At 33.3% G+C, this 20,498-nt stretch overlaps 4 protein-coding genes across 7 annotated transcripts; 2 read left to right on the top strand and 2 right to left on the bottom strand.

Annotated features, from left to right (window-relative positions):
* Positions 1 to 1,173: 1,173 nt before the first annotated feature.
* LOC102607269 (hypothetical protein) lies at positions 1,174 to 4,190 on the top strand. The gene is made up of 7 exons (XM_006485903.4): positions 1,174 to 1,845; positions 2,112 to 2,209; positions 2,303 to 2,353; positions 2,454 to 2,567; positions 3,095 to 3,151; positions 3,281 to 3,366; positions 3,489 to 4,190. Exons 1-7 carry the CDS (start codon positions 1,296 to 1,298, stop codon positions 3,607 to 3,609), a joined length of 1,077 nt encoding a protein of 358 aa, XP_006485966.1. The 5' UTR covers positions 1,174 to 1,295; the 3' UTR covers positions 3,610 to 4,190.
* A 282-nt stretch (positions 4,191 to 4,472) lies between these two features.
* LOC102607762 (glutathione S-transferase L3) lies at positions 4,473 to 7,153 on the bottom strand. Its single transcript, XM_006485905.3, has 10 exons — positions 6,871 to 7,153; positions 6,698 to 6,772; positions 6,542 to 6,602; positions 6,039 to 6,125; positions 5,737 to 5,835; positions 5,565 to 5,664; positions 5,404 to 5,480; positions 5,064 to 5,171; positions 4,847 to 4,927; positions 4,473 to 4,736 (listed from the first exon to the last, which is right to left on the bottom strand). Exons 1-10 carry the CDS (start codon positions 7,065 to 7,067, stop codon positions 4,725 to 4,727), a joined length of 897 nt encoding a protein of 298 aa, XP_006485968.1. The 5' UTR covers positions 7,068 to 7,153; the 3' UTR covers positions 4,473 to 4,724.
* A 2,875-nt stretch (positions 7,154 to 10,028) lies between these two features.
* Positions 10,029 to 14,077, bottom strand: LOC102608068 (probable protein phosphatase 2C 38). 3 transcript variants are annotated; one of them, XM_015532736.3, is made up of 5 exons: positions 13,577 to 14,077; positions 12,602 to 13,103; positions 11,764 to 12,146; positions 10,915 to 11,151; positions 10,029 to 10,478 (listed from the first exon to the last, which is right to left on the bottom strand). In XM_015532736.3, exons 2-5 carry the CDS (start codon positions 12,924 to 12,926, stop codon positions 10,248 to 10,250), a joined length of 1,176 nt encoding a protein of 391 aa, XP_015388222.1. In that variant the 5' UTR covers positions 12,927 to 13,103; positions 13,577 to 14,077; the 3' UTR covers positions 10,029 to 10,247. The 3 variants fall into 3 exon arrangements, with proteins under 3 accessions (XP_015388222.1, XP_015388223.1, XP_006485969.1); XM_015532737.3 differs by having other exon boundaries at positions 12,602 to 13,093; positions 13,577 to 14,076; XM_006485906.4 differs by having other exon boundaries at positions 11,764 to 12,131; positions 13,577 to 14,066.
* A 1,142-nt stretch (positions 14,078 to 15,219) lies between these two features.
* LOC102609030 (deaminated glutathione amidase, chloroplastic/cytosolic-like) lies at positions 15,220 to 19,754 on the top strand. Of its 2 annotated transcripts, none has more exons than XR_371457.3 (9): positions 15,220 to 15,592; positions 15,915 to 16,051; positions 16,165 to 16,293; positions 17,028 to 17,086; positions 18,256 to 18,368; positions 18,450 to 18,542; positions 18,757 to 18,924; positions 19,009 to 19,091; positions 19,194 to 19,754. XR_371457.3 is itself a non-coding variant. In XM_006485910.4 (9 exons), exons 1-9 carry the CDS (start codon positions 15,497 to 15,499, stop codon positions 19,233 to 19,235), a joined length of 858 nt encoding a protein of 285 aa, XP_006485973.1. In that variant the 5' UTR covers positions 15,220 to 15,496; the 3' UTR covers positions 19,236 to 19,754. The 2 variants fall into 2 exon arrangements, 1 of the variants encoding a protein (XP_006485973.1); XM_006485910.4 differs by having other exon boundaries at positions 18,757 to 18,862.
* The last annotated feature ends 744 nt before the right edge of the window (positions 19,755 to 20,498 follow it).

Raw genomic sequence — 20,498 nt, 5'->3', positions numbered from 1 at the left:
CCCTGAAAATCCTGCAATTAGTGGACCAATAAACATGAAATACCTAATGTTAACTTGATATTGAGACCATTAAACTTGAAACCAAAAGAACTTGAAACTTAAGACAATGAACATGAAACTTAAGATCATTAACTTGCAACCCTGAAAATCCTGCAATTAATGGACCAATAAACACGAAACACTTATTGTTAACTTAATATTAGAACCATTAAACTTCAAACCAAATGAACTTGAAACTTAGGACAATGAACATGAAACTTGGAATCATTAACTTGCAACCCTGAAAATCCTGCAATTAATGGACCAATAAATACAAAACACCTATCATTAACTTGATATTGAGGCCATTAAACTTAAAACCAAAGGAACTTGAAATTAAGGGCAATAGACATGAAACTTGGAATCATTAACTTGCAACCCAGGAAATCCTGCAATTAATGGACAAATAAACAATAAACACGAAACACCTATCATTAACTTGATATTGGAACCATTAAACTTAAAACTAAAGGAATTTGAAACTGAGGGTAATGAACATGAAACTTGAGATTATTAACTTGCAACCCTGAAAATCGTGCAATTAATATACCAATAAACACGAAACACCTATTGTTAACTTGACACTGGGACCATTAAATTTAAAGTCAAATGAACTTAAAACTAAGGACAATGAATATGAAACTTGGAATCATTAACTCACAACCCTAAAATCGTGCAATTAGTGGACCAATAAATATGAAACACCTATCGTTAACTTGACACTGGGATCATTAAACTTGAAACTGTAGAAACTTGAAACTAATGGCAATGAGCGTGAAACTTGAGATCATTAACTTGTAATTCTAAAAATCATGCAATTAATGTATTAATAAATATAAAACACCTACCATTAACTTGATATTAATTCCATTACACTTAAAAGTAATTTTTTATTGTTATCTGACTTTTATTATTAAAATAATTATTATTTTATTTATTTATTATATTATTTCATAATTTTTTAATGGTGCTCCAAGTATTTTTTTTTTTTTAAATGTTTTGCTGCCAAATGGCTGCCAAACAATGGGAATCTTTTTTTAATTTTTTTTATTCCTTGCATGTATGTGATACATGCATGTATTATAGCAAAGGCCTTTATATGTTAGCTGGATGCACAGTGTAGCTCATACATCACGAATCAAAATGAAACCATCAATCACACAATTCCAAATCGCGAAATCAGGCCATTCCAATTCTCCGTTATAATTACAAAACAAACCAAAGAAAGCCCCCTCTTACCAAACCGACGCACCATCATGCCCATGATGATGTCGATGCCAGCTCTTAAATTAACAATGGCAGCTTCGCTCTCCGCTACCCCATACAAACAACTCGTTTTTCGCCACATCACCACCCGTAAAATATCTTCTCCAAAACTCTCCCCCTCTCCCTTTACCTCTCCCTCCGGGTGCAGGATACCCCCGTGCGCACTCCCCGTCCCTTCCCCCTCCGCGCACGTTAGCCCGCAACCCCGTAACAGCCTTAGCCTAAGCCTTCCCTTCTCTGGCTTCCGCTACCGTAGCCCCAAACTATATCTCTCTTCTCGCACCGGTGACACCACCACTCGATCCTCGACGAATAAAGCCGAAGTTACCGGGTCGGATCCGGAATCTCCTTCGGATCCCGGGTCGGGTCTCGTCGCTGACATGGATCATCAGGACAATGCTAAGGCCGTTAATGGCGGTTGGTATTGCGATCAAACGCCGTCACCATCAATTCAGCAACACCAACCGTCTAATAAGATTCTCACTTTGCCTACAATCTTAACGCTCGGCCGCGTAGCTGCCGTTCCGCTTCTCATTTGCAGTACGTTTCCCGTTTCGTGCTTTCTTTAATGTCGTTTTAATGAATCGATATTGATTAATAATATTTGTTTGTTGTATTATTTATTAATAAAATTCACAAAGAAACATGTGATTGATAATGCAACTCCAAGTAATTTCTATTTATGAATCCTTTAGTCACTGCAAAATGGTGATGTTTTTGAAATTTCGTTGTACGGCATAGTGTGATAACAATGACGTGATAGGCCTTGCTGCATTGATACTTATATAAGAACGATTTCTTCGTAGCTTTTTACGTGGATAGTTGGTGGGGGAGGACAGCGACAACGAGTATTTTTATTGCTGCAGCAGTCACAGATTGGCTCGATGGCTACATTGCTCGAAAGGTACACGCAAATTGGTCTTTTTATGCAAAATTAATGTAAGGTGTTTTGAGTTGTTTTAGATGAGTAATTTCAGTGCCATGATTGGTATGTCAGATGAGATTAGGCTCTACCTTTGGTGCATTTTTGGATCCAGTAGCCGATAAGGTATGGTCTTTTGAGCCAGTTGTGTTTATAAAGGATTTTTGGTTAAGTTGTGATAACCATTCAAGAATTCTTCTCTGATTTTAGTAACTTTTGAATACAGCTTATGGTTGCTGCTACATTGGTTCTACTGTGTACGAAACCTTTGGAATTGCCGGTGTTTGGGCAAGTGCCTTGGTTACTGACTGTACCTGCAATTGCAATTATTGGTAGAGAGGTAATGTATGTTATGGCTTATTTGTTGTTATCTCCATAGGCGTAAATGCTTATACCATGTGGTATAGTTAAGATGCATGTACTAGTTTTGGTAACTTAATGGATGTTAGGATTAGGCATGCATTTGTGTGTCATCATTCAAAGTTTGAGTGCTATTCTTTTATACTCTGTTTAATATTGATGCCCTAAACTCATCTTTGTCGCTTCCTTTTGGCGATTGATCCCTGAAGTCTCAATGTTGGTTCAATTTTAGTGGTTATGGTTGCATAGAAGAATGTGGTCTGTGTATTCAGTATTATTAATTTGCAGTAATGATCATTGTGTCCCTCATTCCTCTTGCAGCTTTTGGAAATTCACGATAACCCTTGTCGGTCTGTGTCTCTCTATATGCATGTGCCTCTATGCGGGTGCATGATTGTCTGTGGCGTGTGAGCATGCATGTGATACAATTATCTAATTTCTGCTATTTTATGGAAATCATGTGCGACACCACTCTATGTGTCTGACAAATCAGTTCCGTTTTCATAGATAACAATGTCTGCAGTCAGAGAATGGGCTGCTTCTCAGAATACTAGGCTTTTAGAGGTTTGTGCTTCCTCTCAGCACACTACTCTTACATTTCTAGGCTAATCTAAAACCTTTTTATCCTTCTTTAGCAAATGGTTGATTAGTAGCCATGAATAATGATAATGTCTATATTGGTGTCTCCTGCAGGCTGTCGCTGTAAATAACCTTGGCAAGTGGAAAACTGCAACACAGATGATTGCACTAACCATCCTTCTCACTACTCGAGATAGCAGGTTCATATTCTCCTTTTACGATTGACATGAAAGAGAATCCTCCAAAAATGATTTTCTTGATTTATGCTTTAAAGTTTCTTCATCTATATTTATTTCTTTCTTTTTCATTTTTTATTTTGCAGTATTGGAGGGCCATGGATTCTAGTATGTTCTGGAGTTGTTTTGCTTTATATCTCAGCAGGGCTTTCCGTATGGTCTTTAGTTGTGTATATGGGGAAGATATCGAAAGTATTGCTCAAGTAGTTCCATCAACCATCTGCTTTATGTTTGCAGACATATACTCGCCTAGAGTTTGTGCAGTTTGGCCTTGGTATTTCTAACCTTCTTTATTCTTGTCTTCACCCATTGAAGCAGAGTTCTTCAGATATGCAGATTAAGGGGGAGTCCTCCTTTTCCGAGTTAGGGCAGTTTTAAATAGCTGTAATTTGAGTTAACTTTGAGGAAGTGGTCACTGTCTGTGTTTCAGGGTGTCTTCAAAATCCCAACTTCCCTCTTTCAGGCTGTTCACCTGTCTCCTCTAATTTTTCTTTGATCTGATCCAATGGTTGGCTTCATCAATGAAGACAGTTTTGGAGACCTCTGAAATGTCCACTCCACGGCTGGATACTGACATTGAAAATGTGGCGCAAGAGTTCAAGGGATTTTGTTGTTGTTGTTGTTGAAATTTAGGAAGTATAAATATAAATTACTAGACCATTAAGCTAACAATTTTGGATTTATCTGTCGGATTGATTGGCAGTCGTTACTGTCGATAGGTTTTCCTCAATGGTATACAGTTTCATACTATCATTATATACAAATTCAAGGCTGATTATGATCCTCTACCGACTCTATCTCCAATTTTTTTTTTTTTTTACTTTATTTCGGCAGATTATTTACAGAATTCTAGAAATGAATATTACAAAAGCTAGATTTGATTCATTGAGATTTTTTAGATTTAATTGCATCAGGGCTATCAAATTACAAGTCTGAAATATAAACAGAGTCGAAGGTTTCTGTTAGCCCTAGAATTATTTACCTGGAGATGTCGGTTTTTGTCTCTGAAATTTTTGTGTTTTAAAACTTAGAAAACTTGTTTGGTTAAACGATGATTCAGAAACTGTTAATAAAGAAAATTAACTACAGTCATAATATAATGCAACATTTTCTGCACTGTAGTGTTGATTGATATACTAAATTACACGGTTCTTTTGCATAATTCTACAACTAGCTTTTCTGAAAATACATTGCAAGATCACCTATAATAACACTAGTAATAATCCACGCTTGAATTGAAAAGAATCTTGGAGCCACTGTAAGAACACGACGGCACGACTGATTATGCAATTTTGAGACAGATGAGAGTGAATAGCCGCAATTCAGATCTTAGCCTGCAGAAGTAGCGAATTTGGAAATAAGTTGGTTACTTTTTTCATCTACAAGTCTAGAACCATTTTAGAGCATCCAAATCTCATTTCATAATGTAATAAATAGGGAGTACCGCAAATCTTTTCTTGTAGGTTTCAACAAGCTCCTTAGGATCACGGCGGGTTTGATTGAAAGCCTCATTCTTGTTCATCTCCTACAGAGCATTTCAATTAACAATATGAGATATCAGTAAAAGATTATAACAGATTTCATTTACATTATTTCCATATGTTAACTATTACTTAATAAAATATTTGGCTATTCAATACATTTAAGCAAATTCGTTATACCTCAATCCAAGTAGCCAGTTTAGGCCTCCCTGCAGTGATGTCATACTTCTTTACTTCAAGTAAGAAAGGCAGATATCTTTCAATGAATGGAGCATAAGCTATATCTGCCTATAAACAAAAATCAAGCACAAATTAAATTTATTCTACCTTTAAAGTAATCAATAAATCTAGTAATGCAAAAAAGAATGGATTGCTGAAACTGCAGTGAAGTCTATCCTATTCTATATTGCATGAGGAGCTTACCACTGTGGTCTAGCTTTCCATGCTTTATGAATATAGGAATCAGTAAATGGCAAAAAGCTAGCAAAAGTGCCACAATGGGTATAGGATTTTCACTTACTAGGCTGAACTGGCCCAGAAGAAAAGGCCCATCATTGAACTTGGAGAGAGCCGTTTCAAAATAATCAAATGCAGTACCTAATACAGTTTTCCAATGTGTTACATGGGCTTAAGTTAGAATTTTTTTAAAAAAAATTCTATAGTAGTAAGTGAGAAACTCACTGGCTTCATTTCCATCTCCTTGGACCGAAGAACGCACGGTTTTATTGAATGTGTCAGTGTAGGAAAACAACTCTTCTGAAAATTCTCTCTTGGCAGGATCCTATGAAGCAAAAGTTATGCATTTGAAATAAAAATGCTGGAGACAAGCAATAATGTTCTCTTTAAATCTTACATCAGGGAAAAGAGAAGGCCCTTCGAAGTGACTGTCAATGTATTTCATCAAATTGAGACTCTCTCCTTTAACTTCATTATTATGTTCCAATGACGGCACCTGCATAAAGCATCAAATAAATGAATACAGAGAAGAAAAATGAAGCACTTGACAAGATTATCATGAAAATCAAATTAAGTTCGCAATTACTCTTGAGCAATTTCAATGCTAATCAAACAAAGTCATTAATTTCCCCACCATGATTTCCATGTTACAACCAAGGAACTCTCTGCTCTAGCATATTGCATTCCCATTAATCTCACCTTGTTCGCCGGATAGACTTTCTCCTTGTACCAATCAGGTCTGTTTTGCAAATCAATAGGAACCAATTTAATCTTCTCCTGCAATCCCTGCTTCCCACAAATCACAACAAAGAAATTCAGAATCCTTAGTTTCCAATGAAATTTTTTTATCTACTAAAGCCCTTAATTGCCAATTTAATCAACCTTGATGAATAGAAATGCCTATTCTTGTTTATCAGAACAAACTGCTGTAGTGTTCAAGCCCACCATCATTTTTTTTTCCGATTATTATTAGAGACATAATCAACTAAAATCTTCATTCAGCTTAAAGTCCTTCGACTATTCAACAGAGTTCCAGTTCAGTTGCCAATGTTACTACAAAGCAAAAACATGACTAACATACTAAAACCAGCAACATTTCCCTCCTTTGTCTTTATTTTTACTCAGTAACCAAAAGCATAATAACGATCCCAAAATCAATATACACCAGATAATTACTTAGCAATAGAAAATATACAAATCACCTTACAGTTCCTCGTAATCCACACACGCTGTGCATATGGACACGTGTACGATATATACAACCTTCAACTCAAAAAGGAAAAATTTTTTTTTTACAAAAGCATCAGCGCAATTAAAAAAAATAACGCAAATTTTTATTTTATTGTAAAGAACTGTACCTTGTGGTTCCGTCAAATAATGGAGGGGGTTCTGAAGTAGAATCAAGAGCTGGTGGCAAAACTTCTTTCACAACACTACCCCAAAAAAAATAAAAATAAAAAAAAAGATTCAACAGCTATAACCCAATTCTAATTTTCTATTTTAAGCACCAAAATCACATAAATTGAGTTACTTGGAAGCCATTGTCGCTGATACACAAGCAGCTATGGCATTCTTGTTCCGTAGGACAGAGGAGAGCGTGTTGTGATAATGCAAGCAAAGATTGGTTTGAGAAAATTTTCTGATATGGGGCAGCTTCGATGCTGTATTGGAGGAGAAGGAAGGCGAGAAAATGAGTGAAAGTGCATCAGCACAATTGCTTGTTGCCATTTTTGTGTTGGGTTTCAAGCCTTATGAACTTTGATGGTCGCCACCTCGCTTTGCCGTCATCCGAAATAAGGGGTACTATTCGTAAATGACACGTGTTAATTATTGATTTCTCACAATATGATTAATTTTATTAATTTTCACTTTATAATGTATTTTGGGTGCTTGGTAACTTACATTAACTCAATACTTACGAGATTTTCATAAATGACACGTGTTAATTATTGATTTCTTACAATATGATTAATTCTATTAATCCCACGAACTCTTGGATCAAAATACATTATAATTAAACTAATTGAGATTAAACTTTAAATGTTTAATTATTCTTGTTATTTTGGCTAATAAATTAATATAAAAACTTATATTTAATTGATAACATATAAAAATTATTAATTTTTATCAATAAATAATAATACTATCATATAAATTAGAAACTCCATGAGTTTAAATCCATAAAAACTTAGGTCTATCAAGAGTCCAAATTCATTTAATAATACCGTCTATGAAGTAGAATTTAAAATTTTGCACCGGTGAAAATGACTAAATGAGGTCCCCCTCTCATTTTATTAAGAGAAAAAACTTATGGGGAACCAAAGTAGGAGAGTCCTTCAATAAGATTAGATGTCCAATTTATGTTCTTTATTTAGTATCATTTTTTCTAGGGACAAAAGATTTAGCATCATTTTGTTAAGAGAAAATTCTGAAGTGTAATTGTCCCCTTTTTTTTACCAAATGAAGTATTGGCGAAAATGGAGGCGCAAAAATTGGAAAAAAAAAATCAAAATCGTAATATATTAGTTATAGTTCAATCCACGTAAATAGTAGATGGGTCCAGCTATGTATTTTTTTAAAAAAAAAAAATTATATTAGACATTGTTTAAATTACAAATTATATTATATGAGACTACATCTAATATTTATAATCAAATAATTATTGAGAATAGTTTATAGTAAATCTTATATAGTGTTGTCCAGAATTTTTTACATTATTTAATATTTGAAAAACATCAACTCCACTCACATTTCGAAATAAAAAATATTACCTTTACTCAAATTTAAAGAAAAAATTAAATCGCACTTTTGTGAGGGTTCAAACCACTAATAGTGCGTTTACTTCATGTAATGTGAATGAGTTGGAATGAGAATGGACTGTGAATGAGTTGAAATGAGAATGAACTAGAAATGGGAATGAGCTGAAATGAGAATAAGGAATGTGAATGAGATTTTAATGTTTACTCGACAAAAATAAATGAGAATTAGAATGTGCTGGAATGTTATTGATGTGTTTACTTAGCAAAATAAATGGGAACGAGGAATGAGAATGATAATCAATTTACCAAAATACCCATAATATTAATAATTAATAAAAATAATTAATTTATCATTATTGTTGTTATTATTATTATTATTATTTATTAATATTATCATTATTAACAGTTATTACTATTATTATTCTTATTATTAAATTTATTAACTTTATTATTTTAGTTACTATTAATTGTTGTTATTATTATTTTTATTAATATTATCATTATTAACATTTATTATTATTATTAATTTTATTTTTTTAATTAATATCATTTTTATAATAATATTTATACATGTATCTAGATAATGAAAATTACATTATTATTATTAATATTATTATTAACTTTATTATTTTAGTCATTATCATTATTGTTATTATTATTTTTATTAACAACAACAACAACAATAATGATAATATTGTTAATAATAATAAATTAATTATTTTTATTAATTATTATTTTTCATTAATTTTCTTGTTAATAATGATAATATTAATAAAAATAATTAATAATAACTAAAATAATAAAGTTAATAAAATTTAATAATAATAATAATAATAATAATTATGAATGACATTTAAAATAATAAAATTAATTGTGATTTGAATTAGAATAATTTACGAAATATGAAAAAATTATAGAGATACAAAAGTAAACATATATTTCATTCACATTCTCTCATTTTCATTCCCAACCTCCCACGAGAATAAGATTTTTATTCCTTATTCTCAAATTGTGTGAGACACACATTTTATTCCCATTACCAAATTATATTTTACTAAGTAAACATAAATTTTATTCTCATTTCCTAAACCCTCAAGTAAACACACCAAAACATAACTGGACCCAAACTACTCAAATTTGCCCTTGTGGATTTGGTCTAGCTATGTTCCTACAGTGGTAACATACATTTTTTTTTTGTTGTCTATTTCTGGGTTAATTATGCTGCAATCCATTCTTAAGAAAGTAAAGATCGATGGAACTTTTCGAATAGTAGTTAAAAGATAGTCCGATTGATTGACCTTTTACTATGTAACAAAGCTAAGGGTATTTTATCTTGCTGTAAATTGACATCCAATATGCTTCCATCGACAAATGATGAATAAAAATAAGTACAAATAAATAAATTGAAGAAAATTGATCTAAAAATATGATTCACACAGCAATGCAGATTCTTCTTTTTATCTAGACTCAAGTTTCAAAAGCCATTATTAAATCAATATTGTGCCTTTTTCATTTCCAACTCTTTTCAGCATTTCATGTAACCATTGCCAAAGAACAAGCACAATGTGCAATCGCTGCGAAGAATGGCAATTAAAGCAAATGTAAATGAAAATTTTGAGAGTTGCCAACTGCAGAAATTAAAGAAAAAAAAAACTCAAAATCAGAGAGCCAGAGCCAGTATCTGGAACAAAAATTACAGCATGATGTAGTTAGGTTTGAAACTACATGTTATAATTGTTCATTTTGAACTGTTCAAAACAGTTTGAAGAGATGCCATTACCATCCTTGCTCTCATGTCATCTTCTGAGGCAGTATAAAGCTATGACAACAAAGTAAGCCAAGATCCACATGTATTCTTAACGAAACAGGTTAGCGTAAGATCAAAGTTCCCAGTAGTAGCTTTTCAATCAACATGTCAAACAATGGCAAATTTCGACAAAGAATATTTTTTTAAGCGTTATCATCTGTCTAACAAATGTCTAAAATGTCCCTTATGGCATAACGAAAATAAGTTTTCAGACTGCGTGGCTATACATTAATTCTTTACATAAATCATTCTTTAATGGGAAAAAAAGAAAGAAAGAAAATTGCTCTTAATACAAATGAAGAATATAGAGATGAAGTAAGAGATACTTTCGAACCTCTTGAACTATGTGATGGCACTCCCACATATACCACCTCCTCCTCTAACCGAAATCAAGGGGCCATCCCAGGAGCTGCGACTGATCAGATAAGAATCAAGGAACAAAATAATCACTGTGATGTCATCATGAAAATGTCTCCTCACCCCACGATCAATTTTCTTCAAATCTGAGTAACGCATTTCTCTCTTTTTTGCTGCTTCATGAAGTGCAGCTTTTACAAGCTTCCTTGCAACACCCTGCACAAACATAGACACATTAGCACACATTTAGTTGCTTCTAAGTGATCATGATTCAACTTGATTTACAACCATTTCAATTGGGAACATGATACAGTACCACACTGTTCTAGAAAATACAAGCACTTCTACGAGAAACTTACACAACCAGCTTTCTGAGACAAGTAACCATATCAGACATCGCCGAAAAACAGTTAAGTAGTTGCACACATCATTAACACAAAAACAATCACCTTCAAATTTGTTTACCAGGAACAGCAAAAATGGAAATAGGCTACAAATTCTTATTACGTCACAAACTCAAAAAACAAAAGTGGATACTTGTTCTAAGAAGATTATCACCCATCCTGCCCCAACATTGACGCTAACTACACCCATTATAACAATAACTGGCAGAAATACACATGTAACTTGAAACTGTAAATAGAAACCCTACATTACGTGGACAGTTGTGGACAATGTCAACTGCCTCCTGATTGCTTAGGTGCTCCCATAGGCCATCTGATGCAAATATGAGAAACTGGTCTTCAGGGTAAAGTCTTTGCACTGATACCGTTGGCTCAGCTAGAAGGATTGGCTTATGGAAGGGCTCTGGCAATCTAAACTTGGGCAAAAGAGGCTCTCTGTTAAATTCTGCCTTCTTCAGATAGGCATCACCAATGGATCTTGAAATCTGCACAAATAAGAAAGGTCTGTCAACAGAGTAACTCACTATTTGGGCATGCGATCATCATGATAGTAATCCAGTATTTCGATGGGAAACTTATTCTGATGAATGCATCTGAAAAGACAACAAAAGAGTACTTAAAACATTTGAAGAAATTTAAGAATTTTGTTGTGGACAACTCATTTAAAAAGTCCAAATACTGCAGCTTCAGTGATATTGGGAAGAAAGGACTTGGGATCAATCTCAGTTTCATCTCCTCACAAGTAATAAAGCATTTAACTGAGATGAACTGAAACATAGACAACATAAGAAAAAATCTAGAGAGGAAAGAATGCATATCCAGAAATATATAGCAGTGTCACAAAATCACCTGAAAGTTTTCAGAAACTTATAGGAAATGGAAGTAATTAACAATTTATTAGTGATAAGATATTGAACTACCTCTGATGAAAAAACAGGTAGCATTCTCCTGATAAAAGAGTTACAAACAAGTCAAAAAGTACTCATTCAATGAAAACATATGCTATACAAAGATAGGCTTCAGAAATACAGAGAAGAAAATGGTGGTAAACAATCAAATATACAACACAAATAAATCAGAAAGCCTCATATAGTCACCTGTATGATACCCTTCACACGCCAAACTTTGTGCTTCAGAACAACAATCTGTGGATCATCGGGATGCAATGCACGCAGTTCCTCTCTCACAAATTCCATACTTGCATTATGCTCAGATGATAACTGAACAGCTTTGACCTCTTTAACATCATTTTCCATTCTTCCTAACACCACCCGAGAATCACCTGCGTTTGCAATGTATAGCAGTCCACTACAGATTATCCCTACCAAACAACATGACCCAGCAGAGGCAATCTGTGGTTTATTTAGCCATTGGTTCCTCACAAGAGAAAGGAATTCCTCTTCGGTTTCCAGAAATGCTCTAGTGATAACATCAGCAGATATCCCACAACTTTCAGATGTGAACTCTGCACCATGAATAGCTGTCAAAAGTCAGTACACATGTGCACCAGCAGCCTAAATATTTGGAATCAAAGCTATGGGAGGAAAAAAATTAATTGATCTTAGAAAAGAACAGACTAAAACTAAATATCAGTGCACAATTGATGGTCAAAAACACATTTACTTATTTTGTCAGTTTTCCACCGACTGTGATACTCAGTTTTCAATTACAGCATGGCAGGCACATAACACATTTGGTGCTAAAGTTTTTGTTGTTTATGCCCAAGGAATTTTGAAAAAAACACAAACACCTGTATATTTGCATTTATGACTCTAAAAGGTATGCAATAGAAGAATGAAATAATAAAACAATTAATTTACCAGACTGATGTAATGTGGTATCACAAAGACTCAATAATGTACTAGCAACTTCCATGAACCGAAACAGTACACTGAACAAACGTTCCTACATTGAGCAAGAGGGAGGAAAGCATACTCTTGATATTGTCAAAAAGGTGGTCATTCACAAATCGAGCAGCTTCTGGACCTCCATGGCCATCATAAATTCCAACAAAAGTCCCCTGAGGGCCTGATTCTAGGGAGCTCAATGGCCCAGATTCTAACTGGCTACAGTCTTCTAACTGATTATTTGCTTGAACTACTGCCATTGAGAATTCCCCACTGACATGATGTCCTGAATCCTTGTACCACAACAATCCATCAACTCTACCATTGTCTTCCCCATCGCTATTAGAATTTTCACCCTCAGTAGATGGCTTCCAACAGGGTGAAACAATTTTCATAAAAGTTGCCGATACCATAGCTCACATATTATCATCCAAATGATCCAGCAATCGAATTATTCATGAAATCAACATTAACAACTCGAAAAAAACCTGGTATCTCTTCTGATATCTTCCCAATGTTTAAAGACGCAACAGAAGTCTCAAAAGTCAAACACACATTGATAGATGCAGACAACATTAATCTGCAAAGGCCTCGAAAGTAAAACAATCATCACGCATAATACAAAAACATGACATCATCAGTCTATATATGTACTCTATTTTAAACAAGTTGATGAATACATATCAAAAAAAAAAAAAAAAAAAAAAAGAAAGGAAAAGAAAAGGAAAAAGAAGTTGAGCATAAACTTGATTGCAAACATTGAAATGCAATTACAGATTAAAAAATGAAATGGGTGTCTCCAGAAGACGCTTTATATGGAATTTAAACCAAAATCAAAATCCATAGACCATTAATCTCTAAAGATAAATACTTCAACTACACAAATGGATTCAACATAATAATAAAAATGCAGGTATCATTAATCTGCAACACAATACGAAAATTAATTTTCAAACTAGAAAGTCAAAATGTAAAAGATTAAGTCAAATAATTAATGTGCGTGTCATCAAATGTCATAATATGAACTCAAAAACAACAGAAATTACGATATTTTCTAACATACCTTGTCAATCCTAAAGTGGGAAAATTGTATGATCCTCCAATTTATATCTTCAACACAAAAGAGACCATCATTTGATTACGACTAAAACAAGAGCAACAAATAAACAAAAAAATCTAAAACCAAAAAAAAAAGGGAAAATGAAATCTGTCTTATCAAAAGGGCAGATCTAGAAAACAGAGATAATTATAAAAAAAATTTAAAAAATTGCGAAGCTGTGACTGATTGGTTCTATTGTTTTACAGACAAAAGAAAAACAAAGACTATGCAACAAGAAATCTTGGGCCTTGAGACACCCATGAATTTGATTCGATAAAAGATTTTATTGGCATTTTCTTTTGCTGGAAATTTTTTTTTTTTTTGGGTTCTGAATTTTTCTAATTTATTGGCTGGGGTTTTGACTTTGACCTTTAACAAACCAAAATTTTAGGCAAGCTTTGCTCCCCCTCCTCTCTCCTTAATATAGTAAAAATAAAAGGTTTTCCCTCTTTCCTATTGAGAAAAAATAAATTTATTAATTGAAAAAAAAAACATAAATAAAGTCGGGAGTGATTTTGCTGTTTGCGACAACAATGTTGTGGAATAATCTAATAGCTTATACGCGTAGTCTCCATTCTCCCAACGTGGATTAATTTTAGTTTCCTTTCCCTACATTTTTGCCTTTCATTTTCTTGTAGCGTAAAGTGCCTTATTAATCTTGTTCTCCACGAGAAAAAAAAAAAAAAAAGGCCATGTAAAAATTAAATAATTTTCAACAACATATTTTAAGGTAAAAATTGAATAGATGAATCGCGTATCTGATGAGTAACTTTATCTATAATCTATCATACGGTGATAGACACATGAAATGATGGTACGATTATTTATATATATTGTTAAATGTATAGGTTAATTATTACTTATAAAATTAATAATATAAATAAAAGTAAAGTATTGTGATTATGTAACAACCTCTTCATGAAGTTGAACATAAAAATTATATATGCCACATTTATTTATATATTTTAAGAGACGAGTGGGAATCTCTCTCTTATTTTAAAAATGAGTGGAGCTTATAGAGTGAGATTTCTATCCGTATGAGAGAATAGAGGAGCGTGGATTGCTTCCATTCTGATGTTTACTTATATATTTTAAGGAAGAAGTGTGAGTTCATTCCATAGACTCTATCTATTTTTGGGGTAGGGAGTGAGATTCTCACTCTCATCTCTTCTTTTTTTATCTTTATTTAATTAAACTTAATATAATATAATTTAATAAAATAAAATATATAATATCAAATTTATTTATATAATATTATTATATTTTTTAATATTAATAATTAATAATAATAAATAATTTATGATAAGAAAATATTATTTTTAGGATATTATTAGTAATAATATTTTATTTGTGTTGTTCTTATTAATAATTTTTAATTTTACATAATTAAAATTAATAAAAAATTATGATTTATATAATTAATAATATTATTAATTATTATTAATTTATAAATATAAAAAAATAAATATTTTATTTTTAAAATTTATATTAATTTTATTATTAAAAATTATAATTCTTTAAATAATAATAAAACTATAATTTAAAATTATTTACTCCTAAAGTAAACATATAAATCGAAACTTCAATTCCTCCTCAAAATTCAAAGGTCAAAGGTCAAGAAATGGAAATGCAAGCTTGAGGGGTCATCTCGTTTACCAGACAAAATAGTAGGCCCTTGAAAGCAACTGCATTTCTTCGATGGCAAAACGACATGTCATTTCGTTTCCACTTCTCGGCTTCACACTCAAGCGCAGCAGCACTCGCTCAGTAAAATCAGATTCTCGTCAGCTCACCAGCATCACGAGCACTTAAGCTGCAACGTGCTCAACTTCGTCAAACTCGGTGACAGTGAAGTCAAGTCCCGGCGAGTTCGAGTCGGTCATCATGGCAGGCGCTCACTCGGTACGGGTCGCTGTCGCTCAGATGACGTCGATCAACGATCTCGCCACCAATTTCGCTACCTGCTCTCGCCTCGTCAAAGTAATTGAAAGGGAAAAAAAAATGCATTCACTTCGAATTGCTTATAAAAATTTCGATTTTGTTTTTCGGAATTGCAACTTAATATCACTCAAGTGTTCCAGCTTGCCGCTTTACCTCTCGTTCGAATCTTTTTTTTTTTTGGAATAATTTTTAATATGAAAAAGTTCATTTTGTGCCTTATATCATCTCATTAGTTTCTGAATTCACCATTTAGAGCAGACTCGTGAAATAAAAACTGTTTATTATATTCCAACTTTGATTATGTATTTATTTTTGGTGTATGGTTTTATTTAACTAATTTTTAGAGTTTCCTTATCCAAAGGAAGCAGCTTCTGCTGGGACAAAACTTCTCTGCTTTCCTGAAAACTTCTCCTATGTGGGTGACAAGGATGCAGACAATATTAAAATTGCAGAACCTTTAGATGGACCAATAATGCAAGGATACTGCTCTCTAGCTAGGTGGCTTTTCGTTTCTTCACCATTTTAAATTCCTTAAAGAAATCCTTGTTTCAGCTCCGTCTGAAACTATTGAATGTTTCTGCTTATTGACCTTCTTGTATTGTCAATTGCAGAGAGTCCAGCATGTGGCTGTCGCTTGGAGGCTTCCAAGAAAAGGGATCTGATGACGCCCACTTGTGTAATACACATGTTCTGCTAGATGACGCTGGGAACATTAGAAGCACTTATAGGAAAATACACTTGTAAGATTGTCAACTTTTATATTTTCTTGAGATAATTGCAGTTGGTGGCAAAATTTATTTTGCTTATATTTTTTTCTGCTTCTGCATTGCGTCTACTAAAAAAATAGCATATTTCTGCTTCATATTGTGTCTATAGTTTACCTGCAACTTCATGGGATTTTTAGCTCAGTGAGTTTTTTGGATTCCGAGGACTATTATAAATATTTCTTTCAAACTTTAGAAACCATCTTCCTACCAAAAATGCACTGACATTCCCCTTCCAAATATGTGGTGTGGTGTTTCCCTTTTCTTTGGCAGTTTGTTTCTGGAAGATGGCCTTATCTGTGAAGTGAATAGAACTATGCCCAATTTCTTAAGTTAAGACTTTGTTTGCCGTGCTTGGCCCTCTTGCTATAGAAGGTATGCAAATGAGAGGAGTTTTCTTGTTAAAAGAACAGTCAACCAGTTGATAACAAATAAGAGAGTGAGACAGATGATGGAATTGTTGTGAGATTTTAATCTTACTCATAGGAAAAAGGTTAACAGAAGCCTTACAGGCATGCTAGGACATACTACCCTCCCTTCTTAGAAGATACTGGCCTTCTCCCATGTCTTATTCAGGGAAACAACAAGCTTGACTCTCAAAGAGAATGTGGCAGAATTGCTTCCCTTTTACTACTTCTTTGATCTTAGTGTGCCATGTTTATTATTCTTTCTTGGATGTGTTATGTCTCTCGGTGTTTATTTATCTGAAGGTTTGATGTGGACATTCCTGGTGCAAGGTCATACAAGGAAAGTAGTTTTACAAAGGCAGGTATACTGATCATCTTTATGTCTATACTTGTTGGCACTGACATACAAGGGTAGAACCAGGTCTTTTCACCATTTTGGGCGAAAATATAAATTTATTGTAAATATGTGTGAATGAGTATAAAGGAGTTAAAAACACATATATTAAGCAACGCGACATTAAAACTCTTAGTAAAATACATATATTTAATAAAAAAAATGATGACAATGCAACAAAATGTTTATTATGTAAAATTATAAAAATTGCACGATAAAAAAATTATCTATGAAATTCTTTTTTTTTTTAATTGATAAGGAACCTGACATATTTGAATAATTTTATATAATGAAAAAGAAAAAGAGAAAATATAATTGTGAAGGAAATAAACCATAAAATTATGAAAATATTGCTAATTGTTATTGTATGTCTATTTTGCTACTTCCTTATACTAGTGACATTTTTATTGACATACTCTTCTTTCAATTAGACCAAACCATGACATTTTTTATCGTAAGTTAAAGCAGTAATAACATTTTAGCCCCTAATGATTTCAATTTTTTTAAAATAAATACATTATTTTATCATTTTATAAAATAAGTCTCTAACTCCATTTTGAAAAAGAAAAGGTTGAATTTGGGACATACTTGAAAATAAAATAAAACCTCTATTAGTATATGAAAAATTGTATAAACTTAAGGGATATTTGTGAAATTTTCCTGCCTAGCCCATGCGTAGGTCCGCCTCTGCTCACATATCCTGACATCCCAATAGCCAGAGTACCATTTTTCCCCCTACAGCAAGCATATTGTATGCTCTTCTGTGTGTGATATACCTTTTAGTTTTGTAATCAAACAGTTTGTTCCCATAAGTTGTTGGGTTTATGCCGTTAATTATTGGTTTGCCACGCTTTTGTTAGAAAGTTTTGAGTAAATACTTTGACATTAGCATCTCTGCATCTGCAAGCTTGCAGACTTCTGATATGAATGAAAAGGGAGAAGGAAAACCAGTTTTTCGATTGATGAGTTCATTGTGTTTTCTGATTGATCTGGAAATGTTACGATCTCTTACTGTGTTCCATGCTTTTTGGTTTGGCTGAGAAAGAACACATTTGTGTTTGTATGGTTGGCCAACTTGAATGAATGAGATGTACTGTAATCAGCAGAAACATCATTCTAAATAGGTAGTATTTTCAGGTAAGGATATTGTTGAAATAGACAGCCCCGTTGGACGTTTGGATCCTACAGTTTGCTATGATTTGAGATTTCCAGAACTTTATCAGCAACTTAGGTTCCAACATGAAGCTCAGGTACAAGTGGATTTCTTGATATCTTGGTATAGTTGTTTTTTAAGCATCTAAATATTTGTCTGACTTCATTACATTATGTAGGTTCTATTGGTACCTTCAGCTTTCTCAAAAGTAACTAGTCAGGCGCACTGGGAGATTCTTCTTCGTGCACGTGCCATTGAGACTCAATGTTTTGTATGCAATCTATTTCACCTCAGCTTATCAAAATCAAGCTTTACTTCAAACTACAGTATTTTGGGCACATTCCATAATCCATGTCACCTCAATTTATATAAACTTACAAATTTTTGAATAGTTGCAGCTCACATCAAAGTTCACTTTATTAGCCATCTTCTTTGCTCGTGTTTTGTGGCACCTTTTTTGGTATGATATATGAATGCTTTTTCAGGTAATAGCTGCTGCTGCACAAGCTGGAAAGCATAATGATAAGACGGAGAGTTATGGTGACTTGTTGATAATTGACCCATGGGGAACAGTTGTTGGTCGATTACCTGGTGAGAACTGGCTAATTATTCCTAACATCTCCTAGTAAAAACTTAACCAAGAACTTGATAAGGTAAATTTTGTTAATTCTTTAGTATATATGCTGGAAGCTTTAGTAACATTAATTTCAAAATCTGCCCTTGTTTTCCCTTTTCAGATCGACTATCAACAGGTATTGCTATTGCTGATATCGATTTCTCATTGATAGATTCAGTGAGAGCAAAGATGCCAATTGCCAAGGTGTGTTATAATCTGAATTTGTAAGTGACCTGTTGAAAGGCAGAATGTAGTTGTATATGGTATTTCTTGATGCATAACATTCAAACCAATTTCCTGTCTCAGCATCGGAAACCAATTGATTTCTGGAAATCTGCTTCCCTGTGATTACAAAAGATGATCTAATCCCCTATTCCAAGATGGTATGTCTAAGCCACACCAAAGTCCTGTAGTTGAAAGGAGCAATGTGCCACTCAAGTTTTCCATCAAAGGAGGCTAAATTGGCGAGCTATGGTACACTCACTAATGACCCGCCCAATAAAAGGTGCACTCAGTAGCCGGGGCGTGCTCAGCAATAGGCCACCTAATACATTAACAAGACATGGTGCACTCAACGGCGAATAGCCCAAATCCACAAATCAAAGTGAGCCAGCCAGCCCTGATTCTAAAATTCTCTGCAACACTCACATTTTGTAAATATCTAGATAATTCTACACTAGTATATACTCTAGAATTTAGTAGATTTTTGGGCAAGTTGCGTGAATGGCCCTAGACCAAGGCAAGCCTTCTTATAAATAGGGTATGACACTTGCCATTTTGCACACCATATCAAGTACAAGCAACTCAAGTATACTTGCAAAGCTCTCTTATATTCTTTGTTTTGAGTAATAAAATTTTCTTTGACTATATTGCTCTATTTTCTCTCTAGCTTTCTCGCAAGCAACAAACTTGCCTAATAAGATTTCTCTCTTCAGTAGACATAATGTGTAAAATTTATGAACATGGGAGTTGATCACAATAAGAGAGATGACAGAAATAAATTGTTGGGAGAATTTAATCTTATTCAATGGAAAAAGGTTAGCGGGCATGCTAGCCTCCCTCCTTCCATGTCTTATTAGGGGAAACAACAAACCTGACTCCTAGAAAATGTGGCAGAATTGCTTGCTTGTTACTAAAGGATGGCAAAAATTCCCACGGGGACGGATACCCTCGGGGATTTTTCCCATTCGGGGAGGGTATATGGATAATTTCATACCCAATTTCTTATTCGGGGAAGGGATGGAGAAATTTTTTTACCCAATTTCTTATTCGAGAAGGGGACGGGGATGAGGTGGAATCCCCATCCCCTACCCATTTCTCCATTTTAATTTTTATTTTTATTTTTTAAAATTACTAGTAAATAAATAATAAATTTAAATAATAAAATTATAAATATTGGTAAAAATAAAAAATATCAAAATATTTATATTATTAAACTTTTAGGCCTAATTAACTAATTAAAGTCCTAAATTTTTATTTAGGACATTAAAAAAACTGGGTAAATTCTATTAGCCCAAAAATTTTGTTTTAATTTTAATATTCATTAAATGTTTTAACTTAAATCTATTTTTTATTTATTTTTAGATGTTATAATTGCCCACAATGAATCAC

This window comes from Citrus sinensis, chromosome 4 (genome assembly GCF_022201045.2).
Source record: "Citrus sinensis cultivar Valencia sweet orange chromosome 4, DVS_A1.0, whole genome shotgun sequence".
Taxonomy (NCBI): Eukaryota; Viridiplantae; Streptophyta; class Magnoliopsida; order Sapindales; family Rutaceae; genus Citrus; species Citrus sinensis.
This window is presented reverse-complemented; position numbering and strand designations above follow the sequence as displayed.

Coding starts and splice junctions, on each gene's coding strand:
- LOC102607269 (XM_006485903.4), top strand. CDS start 1,296: ATGCCCATGATGATGTCGATGCCAGCTCTTAAATTAACAATGGCAGCT. Junction 2,354..2,453: donor TGGATCCAGTAGCCGATAAG/GTATGGTCTTTT, acceptor TTTTGAATACAG/CTTATGGTTGCTGCTACATT. Junction 3,152..3,280: donor AGAATACTAGGCTTTTAGAG/GTTTGTGCTTCC, acceptor TGTCTCCTGCAG/GCTGTCGCTGTAAATAACCT.
- LOC102607762 (XM_006485905.3), bottom strand. CDS start 7,067: ATGGCAACAAGCAATTGTGCTGATGCACTTTCACTCATTTTCTCGCCT. Junction 6,773..6,870: donor TCAGCGACAATGGCTTCCAA/GTAACTCAATTT, acceptor TTTTTGGGGTAG/TGTTGTGAAAGAAGTTTTGC. Junction 5,172..5,403: donor TTCTGGGCCAGTTCAGCCTA/GTAAGTGAAAAT, acceptor TTTTGTTTATAG/GCAGATATAGCTTATGCTCC.
- LOC102608068 (XM_015532736.3), bottom strand. CDS start 12,926: ATGGTATCGGCAACTTTTATGAAAATTGTTTCACCCTGTTGGAAGCCA. Junction 12,147..12,601: donor CCTTTTTGACAATATCAAGA/GTATGCTTTCCT, acceptor GACTTTTGACAG/CTATTCATGGTGCAGAGTTC. Junction 11,152..11,763: donor GTGTGAAGGGTATCATACAG/GTGACTATATGA, acceptor TTATTTGTGCAG/ATTTCAAGATCCATTGGTGA.
- LOC102609030 (XM_006485910.4), top strand. CDS start 15,497: ATGGCAGGCGCTCACTCGGTACGGGTCGCTGTCGCTCAGATGACGTCG. Junction 17,087..18,255: donor AAGTAGTTTTACAAAGGCAG/GTATACTGATCA, acceptor TAGTATTTTCAG/GTAAGGATATTGTTGAAATA. Junction 18,369..18,449: donor GGTTCCAACATGAAGCTCAG/GTACAAGTGGAT, acceptor TACATTATGTAG/GTTCTATTGGTACCTTCAGC.